Source organism: Aythya ferina (genome assembly GCF_964211825.1).
Source record: "Aythya ferina genome assembly, chromosome: 3".
NCBI classification, from domain to species: Eukaryota; Metazoa; Chordata; class Aves; order Anseriformes; family Anatidae; genus Aythya; species Aythya ferina.
The window spans coordinates 6,033,472-6,044,407 of NC_140298.1; the positions used below are offsets into that span (position 1 = coordinate 6,033,472).

General features: G+C 37.9%; 1 protein-coding gene across 11 annotated transcripts in view; it reads left to right on the forward strand.

Moving 5' to 3' along the window:
- Positions 1 to 10,936, forward strand: part of PLCB4 (phospholipase C beta 4) — a 233,445-nt gene that overhangs the window by 147,480 nt on the left and 75,029 nt on the right. For all 11 annotated transcript variants that reach the window (XM_084513193.1, XM_084513192.1, XM_084513194.1 and 8 more), the window contains 3 exons: positions 121 to 264; positions 9,903 to 9,982; positions 10,521 to 10,574. In XM_084513193.1, coding sequence (XP_084369319.1) covers positions 121 to 264; positions 9,903 to 9,982; positions 10,521 to 10,574 — 278 coding nt within the window. The remainder of the gene's footprint in view (positions 1 to 120; positions 265 to 9,902; positions 9,983 to 10,520; positions 10,575 to 10,936) is intronic.

Below are 10,936 nucleotides of genomic sequence, written 5' to 3' on the forward strand. Positions count from 1 at the left end.
ATATGATTGGCAAAGGTTTAAAGGTGTTACTGTATATGAAGATCGAATAGCATCTTTACCATAATGCATTGCATAACAAAAGTATTGCAAATGTAACAAGCTGTTTATTCTGTTTAACAGGATCCCAAAATACTAACTGCACTTGAGGCTGTTGGAAAATCAGAAAATGAGTTGGAAGGACGGATAGTGTGTGTTTGCAGTGGCACAGATCTGGTGAACATCAGCTTCACTTTCATGGTAGCGGAAAACACAGAAATAGCCAAGGTATTTCACAGTTAAACAGTGTGTGGGAGGAAAAAAAGAAGAGCTCCTCAGCAGTACATGATTGTTTTTCTGAAGTAAGTCAGCCTGTTTGGCTGACTGAAATGCCTGTTTTTAATGTCTGCTACCACACTCTGCAAAAGGACAACAAACATCCATTTGGAGCATTCTGTAAAATGTCTATATGCTATAGTGAAACGACATAGTGACTTTACCGTCCTCTGCATGCATGGTAATTAATCAAAAGCAGAGAGACATATAGGACACAGCATTCCCCCTAACTATGTAGTATCTCTGCATGAGTCTTGCACAGCACGTTATGTGGAGCTTATGCAGTGGATTTATAGCACGTAGTGATGCTGAAGGGAAGTGCAATTACTTTTATTTTCATGGTGGGTGGAGCCCAGCCCTCCAAAATTTTGTTTGGTGATAATCTAATTGTATCATATGGCTCATATTATTTGAAAAGACAAAAGCAGGAAAGAAAATTCTGTACAGTTAAGGGGATTCCAGTGTACCCAGGTTCTTTTCTGTTTCCCGTTTACGTGGAACAGCCTTAAGAAAACAATGGTGCTTTTTTACATGTAATCTTGCCTGCAAGTTGAAGATTGCAGTTTACAATGAAAGTTCTGTTGCTCCACCAAGACCTGGTATTCTATCTATCTGCTCTAAACTGCTCCGAGAAGCTTGATCCAGAGTACTGATAATAGCTTAAATCCAGAGATTCAAGGGACTTCAAAAATTCACATTTTTTGGTTTTCTCTTCTGATTGTCCATACTTATGGAATATTACACCCTGTTTTGCCTCTGAGATACATACTGAATAGTGATGAGTAACATACACCTGCTAACCCCTCCTTTAAAACAGAGCGCCTGTTGAATACAGCATCATTAAATCCCTTGGCAGACTTGGTTGATATTTCATTGCTTGGATCCATGCATCTTTAAGCACTGGGAGTACTGAGTAAACTCCATGAAAGGAGACATTCTTGTATAACTTACATGAACGCACTAAATGGATTTTACTGTGTGTATTTTCAACAGGCTCTCAGGGAAATAATGTGCCATGGTTATGTTTTGCAAACATTTAAGAGGCAAAGAAAAAGAAATGCTTGCAGCATTCACTTTTATACTTAACCCAACAATGTCTCTGATTTATTCTGGAAAGAAAAAAGGTGTAGTTAAGTTTGACAGCCATCTTTAATCTCTGTAAACTGTACTAGACTATTTGTTTCGTGAAGTCTATGTTAACCAGTTACATATGCTGTCACAATAGATGAGCTGATTATACGATCTAAAATATGTCCTGCTTCATTAACCACCATCATGCTTATCAGAAATGTCATATACTGCAGTCTTCTTGTGTGTGGGTTCTAAGAGGCCTATAGATGTAGGAGAATTGCATTTGGGAGGTTTTCCGTAATTTTCCAACAATGCTGATCCACCTGATCTAACATGTTTGAGACACGACGGAGACGGTAAGGTAAATCAAGTCAAAAACAATGTAGAGCTTTCTAAGTTGCACCTAAAGCTGCAGCTTTGCTGGGGATATGGACATACGGGAATTCATTTGGTCTGTAATATGATGGTCTTTCATATATGATAAGTACATCAACTTGCTACTATATCTGTGCTGCAAAAAAATTTTCTAGGAATTATCTGCAGATAGAACTGTTCCTTTGTGATTCTTCCTGTTTTGATCATGAGAAAACATCTTTCTTCCGGAGCATACTAAATCTCCTCTAGAAGCAGCAGGTCTTTACATGTCATTAGGTAGCAATGCAGCTACTACTGCAGTTTAAAATGGGCCTTGATATATAGTCCACATTAAAAAGTAAACTATTACTGTGAAATAACAGAGACAAGAGTTTGGAGATAAAGGAGCAATGATTGTGGTTTAAGCAGCCCAGATTTGGGTAAGGGATATATCTGTAGTTGTGTGCTGTTTTCCCTGGTTGCCATAAGGAAAGTGAGTGTTACTTGCTGCAGAAGTTTTAGCCATTCCTCAGATAAACCAAGATCAGGATTGGTTGGCACCTGATTGGGATGCTTTAAAACAAGGGACTTCAGTGAGATCCAAATGCAAAAGCCCAGAACCTTTATTTTAGAGTGACAGAAATAGGGCAAAAAGATATTCTGCTTCTGTAGATAATCACAGAATCATAGAATATCCTGAGTTGGAAGGGACCCATGAGGATCATCAAGTCCAACTCCTTGAGTTAGGAGACCATAACCTACAATGGAAAGCTTTTTTTTTCTTTTTTTTTTTTCCCCATAAGTAAATGTTGGACAGATAAACTGCATACTGTCATATGAGACAAGAAGTAATTGTTACTTGTTGAAGGCTGGATTGTAAATGGGACTGCATAAACATGACATAGAAGAAAATGAATGCGAGTGTCTGCCTTCTTCAGGCTATCCATATCATAAGGAATGGGATCAGTGGGAAGCAGATTCTGCCAGGTGGATAGGACAGAGTAACTGAGTGTAGGTACGGTCCCTTAGGAGTGCCCCCACTGTTGCAGGTAGGCAGGGATTCTGTGGGTAGCAGTTAACCCTTCCCTCCAGGCAGGGCTGTCTGTACTGATCTGTCCTCATCTCTGCACTGAGGCAGCCCCATGTTCCTCTGCCTCTTGTGGTGATGGGCTGAGGAGGTCTGGCCAAGTCATTGCTGAGCTGCAAGGATAACTATTCCAACAAAAAGAGTGTGTTTATTATCTTCCCACTTGTCTCCAAGCTCCAACTCTGGTATTTACATTCTATCTACTTAAATTTTATTGGTGTTTTCAGCTGAGAAATTGGTTTTCATTTCCACTCTTAAAACAAAACGACGACAAAATAGGGTGTACTCTGTCTCTGATTGCAAGCAGCTGTCATGGTCCACTCCTAAAGCAACTTCAATGTGGTAGTAGGGAGTGACTGTAAAAGGTGGAATTTAAAATCTAATGTTTTGAATCCTGGTTAAATCAGGTTATATAGATTATTGTAAAGTTTGTGTGCTTTTTTATTTTTTTTTTCTTCCTAAGTGGACTGCCTGTGACTTAATAATCTGACAATCTGCTTTCCCCAGTGCAGGACATCTGCAAGGGCCATCGAGTATTTGGACGCAAATTTCCTTAGGGTGGAAGTAATACAGTGCTGATGTGAAGGCACCCTGGCTATAGGCTGCCTATTCAATGTTGGCAAAAGTCCTGTGAAGCTGTTGTAGTTTAACAGCCCCAAATCTGGACTTTCTTCTTTGCTCATCCATTTTGGCAATGCACTGAGGATTTTAACTTAAAAAATTATCCTGACTCAAGTCAGCTCTTTTTGCATTCTTTAATAAAGGCGTAAGTTTGTCCTGACAGTCGTTCTTTCTCAGGTTCAGCAACGCTACTGAGAAGAACCATCTCTCCCAGAAAGTACTGTTCCCACTGCCATGGTGTTGAAGGAGTTTGTGAACACTCCTAATTCAATTCAGGGAAGTGAATTTTCCTAATTCATTACCTTTTTAGGGCTGAAGCTCACACCAGTGTTTGAGATAGCCTTAGTCAAGGAGTGCTCAACACACACCCTTTTGCTGGCAGTAGGTTGGAAGGGGAGGCAGGGAGGGAAGAAGAAGGGAGTAATCTTTCTCAATGGCATAGCCGGACTTGGTAGAAAACAGATATTTTCTAGAGTTGTGTTACTGAGATATTGAATCACACGTTGATGGCTAACCTGTGAGGCACCAGAATGACTAGCTAATACTGAAATACTTTTGTTATTCATGCTAAAAAGCAGCATATAGGCAAAATGCCAGCTTAATTATCCAACTGATAATATTTGGCATTGAAGAGGACTGCAGTTGAAATCATTTCATTTTGATGTACTTAACTATCTCAGCTTTTCAGCTGGACTAGTATTTTTCATTTTTAAAATTGATTTCTGTTCGGTAAAAATCACCATCATTTTTTTTAAGGTGAAGCTCTTCAGATTGATCTTTTTTGTTGCTGTTCTAGTATATGTCTCTTTTTACCTAAAAGAAAAAAAAATATATATATATATTGTCAGTTAACGCTGATTTTTTTTTTTCCTCCCTGAAACAAGTTATTAATTATTTGCCCAAATCATACTGCTAGGAGGCAGCAGACTAGAGGGCAGCAGAAGATTCCCACAGGAATATCCCACAGATATGTTACAGGAAGGTTCTGTTTTCCCATAGCTTTGCTTTGTTTTAATGTTTCAAGGTAAGTCTTTCTAAAAAAAAAATGCAGAACCTACTTGAACATTATTCTAAAATTCTACTGCAGTTCTCTATGTCATGCTAGTATATGGCTTATGTCTCATAACCTACATGATAAACATTTCTAAACTATAACCATCTTAATTATGACTTCTGCTTACATGTTCAGGTAGCCCTTTGCCAAGTATGTAAAACCATCTTCTCTAGAGAAACCTTCATATCCTGGCCAGACTGTGGTTAAATGTCTGTGATTTCAATGTGCTTGCCTTTCTGCTTTTTTTTCGTGTTCTTTCTTGGCTACACCACTACGGAAGTATCAATAAGTTGAAAACTTAAGCTTTGGTTCTCTGTAGCCAGGAGGTCTATTTCACTGTGTAAATCTCTACTATGTTTGTCTGAACCTGCATAATGAAGCAGCCAAAGTGAGTTTTCCAGATGCTTTCAGAGTAGACCCCTCCAGTGCTGGAAAAGTCGTTCCAGGATGGAAGGCTTTGTTGAAGGGTGGAAGCGATCTGGACACATCACACGACTTGCAGTGCAGTGTTTATGTGAGCCTCAGCTTTCCAGATGAAATACTTGAAGTAGGAAGAGGCCCTTTTATTTTTGTAACAGAATGTTTGTAGCAATATCTGACAAATCTGTGCTCCAGTTGATCAGGTAGGGGATGGCTTTTGCACTATCTTTAGTCTACTGCCCTGGCTTTTCTTGTCTCATGCTGTAGAGACATGGTAATTTTTATAGAACAGAAACGATTTCTCAGACATCTGTGTTGAGAGAAGAGGGACATCTGCTGGTCACAACGTCAATGGATAAGGGCAAAATACCAGGGAATCCTGCCAGGCCACTTCTTTCTCAGTAAGAACTGAGAAATGTGGTTCTGTTTTCCGTGGGTTTCCTGAAACTTCAAATTATTAAGCCCTTGATTCTGACAGCCAGGCACAGGCACTGAATACTGAAATTGGGGAAATGCCTCCTTGCCTCCCTGGTTTTCCCACTGCTTGAATTAAGCAGAGTGCTACCATGGAGAGATTGCAATGAAAAAGTGAAGGTAAAATCACCTCAAGAGAGGTCTGCATAATACTGACCTTGTTTATAAATATGCCACAGATGACCTTGTCTGGAATTGCATGAGCTGTAGATTACAGTGGTTTTTAGTGCTTCATAATTTTTGCCCTTTTTAACACTCCTAAATGAAAGCTTGATGGCTAAAAGAAAGCTGAGAGGTCAAACTTATCTGTGCACCCTGCTGCTGCTGCCTGTATTTCATCAATGAACCTCAGCTAACACAAGGTCACTAAGTGCCTCAAAAGCATCTGAGTACTCCAGCAAAAATGGAGTATGCTTCTTCAATAAATTTTTCATGCACCTTCTCCTTATAGGGATATTTGACAATATTGGATCTCGTTAAAGAAAAACAAGACAGCCTGCTTATTTCAGTCTACAGTGTACTTAGATTTTGGCCTCTTGTGCCAGCCTGAGGGTTTGTGTTTAAGGTATCTTTGTCTTCATTTTTATTTCTTTTCTTGGTTGTTTCTCTAAGATTAGATAGCAGGGCCCAGAGTAATTATTGGTATATAGAGAGCCATTTAGGAGCTCCATTGACAGATTAAAGGTAGTAAGCCATTTTTGAAAATCTGAAAATGTTTAGCATTAGTATAAATGAGAAAAAAAATGCATCTTGTATTTCTATCAAAAAACATTTTGCAACTCTATTTTCTGTAAGACCAAAGTGAAGTATCTACCTCATTTCAGAGTTTCATCTTGTTATAGGATTTTCTTTCTTTGGAGACGTAGCATTATGGAGATGCTGAGCACAAAGGAAAAGAATGTAGGATCTTTATCCCTGTTTACTTGCATAGGTTTACATGTTTTGCACCTTCATCTCTGTAAAATCAGCAGTGCTCTCACAGCACAGAAGCATTGCCGCTGCTGTGTTCTTTGTAGTGTGTTAGCTGGGAAAAAGCTGAGCTCTTTCATCTCTTCCACCATGTCATCAGACAGCTGTACATTTAATCTGGCAATGCTTTGCTGACAGAAAAGAATGTGTTGCACCTTGACTTTTGTCATATAGTATTTGGGCTTTGGATACTTTATGAACATCTGTGCACTGGATAACATTGCCTTAAAAGTGGTTGTGGAGGTGGTTGTTTGGAAACCATTCTAGCTCAGAAGGATGTTTCATGTTGACCAGTTGACAATGAATTTGAATGTGTTGCACTGAGCCTGTATACCAATCTGTGGATGAAGAATTTTCTTCATCCTATGTCATTTCAATTCTACGTAGTATCTTCACAATCCAGAAACATCGTTTTTTTCCTCAGCTCTCTTATTCCCAATTTTACTTTGGAGCCAGCTGGTAGCCATGAGGAAGATCTGATGAAACACTCCAGAAATTACTTTAGTCCCAAACCAAAGCCCAGGCAGCAAGATGCTACATCCTTCTGCAGCTGTGTGATGTGGCACGGATAAAAAAGTGTGACTCTTGAGCTCCCATATCCTGCCCAGGGGACATCGTGCCAATGTAAAGACGATTCCTAGATGGGCAGAGACTTTAAAGTTAATCCCTTGCTTGGTGCCAACAGAGATGTGATGCTTTTGTATTTTATCAGCATTTGGCTGCAGTTCTGGGCTCTTTCAGTGAACATGAACCGAGTTCCTGATTTTGCATCTCTGTCAGGAAAGGGCCTTATCACTAAATAAAGATTAGGGAGTCCCTCTAAAGTGGGAATCATCAGGATACTTTCTGCAAAGAAATTGCTTACTAAGTGCTTAGTGATTTTTCACTGTATCTACTTTTTTCTAGCAGGTTGGTTTTTTTACTTTTTTTTTTTTTTTTTTTTTTGGCAGCCGTTCCTAATATATAGAAGTAACTTTGGAAACGAATGCTGGGTAACCTTACTGCTAAATGTTAAATTTTCTCATATCTGGTGTAGTTGCAGCCTGTTGCCTTCAAATCAAAATGGATCTGTGTGTGTTTATTTCTTGTTGAAATGGTGTCATTGGTAGTACTGCACTGATGATAGAAATAAATGCCTTTTTTTTTTTTTTTTTAAAAGACGATCTTATTCATAACATCCATTTGGCCTAACTAAATCTTGCAGGATTCTTTTATGTTTGTTTATAGTGCATATACCATTTTACTTTCTGGGTCAGTGTTAAAAGATTGAGTTGCTTGTGAGGGAATAGAGAAAATAAATTTTTATATAGCTGTGACAGTGTTAATGTAGCAATAAAGTGACATTTTACTCTAATTTATCAAATTAAATAAATACAATAATTGGTAAATCAGAGTCAAGTTTTCACGGTTCCAGGGAATCTAAATGTATGTGAGACTTGTTCAGACACTTTTCCTGAAATTATTGCAAACAATCTTCCTGTATCATCTTTGGTGAGGGAACATTTGTAGGAAAAGATATGTGTTCCCTAAGTTGGTCAATGGCTTCCAATTATATTAGTTTTATTAATAATAATAAATATCTCTCTCCATGAGCCTTACTTTCTTTATATCCCTAGACAGCACATCCATACTCTGACTACTAAGTCCATTTATTCATGAAGTTGGGAAACAAGAAATGGGAGAACAGACTAGTGGGCTGTTTTCAAGCCCAGGTGTGGAAGTTGCTTTAGAGGTGACACCACATCCTTATATGTCTGGGAATTGTGAGTTGGTGGGGAGGTGGCTGCCTTTTTCCCTGGCAGGGATTTGCTAAGCCTGAAAATACAGGGTAAGTTGGGCTATTAGAGCACGATGAGGTGGCAAGGGCAGGGCAAATGTTACAGGGAAAGAGAGAAAAAGAGCAGTGCTCAGAAAGAAGAGTAACTGATGGAGTGTCCGCTTGCATTACCTCACTGCCTGCTTGTCTGCTGGACTGTCTGCTTGCTTGTGTGATGAATGTATGTGGTATCTTGTGTATTTCAAATGTGATAATAAAATCAAAGCATAACAACACACCTGAGAAGCCCCACATACTCTGCCTTTCTCTTAAATCAGACTTTTATTTTCAGATGATTCTCAGATACACACTTTATCTAGTTGTATGCATATTTTTATGCATTACTTCCTAAAAAAGAATAACTTAATAAGGAATATATAAGTATTAACAAATGTCTTATTTTGGACAAATCATCCACTTACTCAGATCTATAAGGTTCATTTAAGGGAGTCTGACAACAATTTGTTGTTTAAAAGGATCTTTGTGATGGGCTTGTAATGTGTCACAGGTACAAGGGTCTGCTTGAGTATGTTTATTTGTTGAGTGGACATCTTAAACCTTTTTGTGCATTATTTTAACTAATGGGATTTAAATATATGCAATTCACAATATGTCCAAAGACACCAGTATTCATCCTATATAAATGCTGTTTGCTTTTTTTTAACCTGATTTGCAGAAGTACAACACTCATTCATGAAAATAAAAATATATTAATCCGCATCTATTTTTAAGTGTCAAATTCTGGATCCTGCCCAAGTCAGTTCAAGCAGCACGCACAGAATTTGGCTGGAAGCAAGAAGCTTTATTCATAAGGTTGATGTTAAGCAGTGGACTGAATCCCATCTCAGTTCCACCAGTGTAATTTATCTGTTGAGTAATCCTAGCATTACAATGGCATAATTGAGATCAAACTTGGCCTGTAATGCTATCATTTTTTCTCTTCCTATAGCTTCATCCTGCCAGGGTTCTCAGTGAAATCAATGAGAGTTCATGTTAAGGTCTAATCCTTAAGCTTCTGCTATATAGCACTACCAAGTCTAGGTACAAGCTATAGTGGAAAAAAAGATCCATAAAAAGGAATTACATAAGTGATGTAATGCTGCTGTTGGCTAAAAGTCATCTCAATGATTACTGGAATGTTTGCTTTTTAAGGAAGGAAGCCAGGAAGAAAACAGGACTGAATATGTAACAGGGTGTTAGGTGAGGTCAGCATCAGAGAGCAACTGTTGTACATCCCTGCGGTCTGCTCTAGTTTATTAATATTTTGTTTCATTCCTTTTTTCTAACACTGGACCAATTACATATGTCATCACATATTGTATAATGTTTCTTAGTAATAGCTAACAAGGCCAGCAACGACTGAAAGGGAGGTATATATTTATATGGGCTATAACTAGAAAGCTTAATAAATCAATCAGTGGACTGCTTTCCTTTGCTGGCAGTAAACTGTTTTAATAGCACCACAGATGCTGCATGTGGTACTTAGAAGAATAGAAAGCACAATCGCTTTGTTTAGTGAAGGATAACATATCAATGGGTAAAATGCAGCTGGAATTTTTTGTGGTGTTGTAGGCTGTGAAGTGGGCGGGTTCTTTTCCTTAACTCAGAATATTAACATTATCCATAGCTGCAAGGAAGAAAAGCCTTCTGTCAAGACAAACTTTCCAATTTCTTCCATCTACAGTTTTCCTAATTTGGTGTTTCTGTATTTTCATGTTTTTCAGCAATGGGTAGAAGGACTTGGATCCATCATACATAACTTTAGAGCTAACAATGTCAGTCCAATGACATGTCTCAAGAAACAGTAAGTTACCTTCTTTCCTCCCTTTTTCTCCTTTTTTCTAGCCTTATAATGTCATTCTTACATTTCTTTTAAATTTATTAAAAAAAAAAAATACAGTGTAATAAACTGAATGGTGTTAAACTAGTTTAAGATTTATCCTTCATTGTGATCAGAAAAGGTCTCAAGTCTATATTTGGCACCTGCCCAAGAGAAATTATAAGAGAATTTATAACCATTCATTTGATTTGTTGATGTTGTATATTTTAATTATTGTCTGGATTGTTCTTTTGCTGATGTATATGGAAACAGAATCCCATGAGTCTGTCTTCTTTTCAAACTCCTGTTAACTGATACGCTGATTCTTTTTGGCTGCTTTTTGCCTTTACAATTAAAGAACTGCTCTGCCTCAAACACTAGAAGACTACAGAGAAATATTTTTTATTACCAAACAATCATCTCTTTATACTCGTTTCAGAAGGATGTCAGTAACCTAAAGCTTAATATAAGTATCCTAATTTTAACAAATAGTATTTTTAAAATATTTGTTTCTCTATTTCAGTTGGATGAAGCTGGCCTTTCTAACAAATACAAATGGGAAAATTCCAGTTCGGAGGTAAGCGCAATTGGGCATTCAAGTTTTTATCAAGTATTGGTTACATAATGTTAATAAAAATTCTGTGGCTTAGTAACTAAGTACAATATCAACTTTATCACTGTCTAACACATATATAAGAACAAGCATAGAACTAGATATACTGAGCTGAGTTCCATGCCTCCTTGGAAACTGGGGAGGACTTCTTATCAGCCTAATGATTTTTCTCTTAGTCCGTTTTAAAGATATGAGTGCTTGTCATTGTTTTCAGTCACAAAGAGCTAAAAGCATCAGCTTTCTCAGCTTACAACTCTTCAAACTCTGGAAGGGTTTTTCATTAAAATACTTACCAAAAGAGCTATATAAAAATGCAGGCCAGTTAA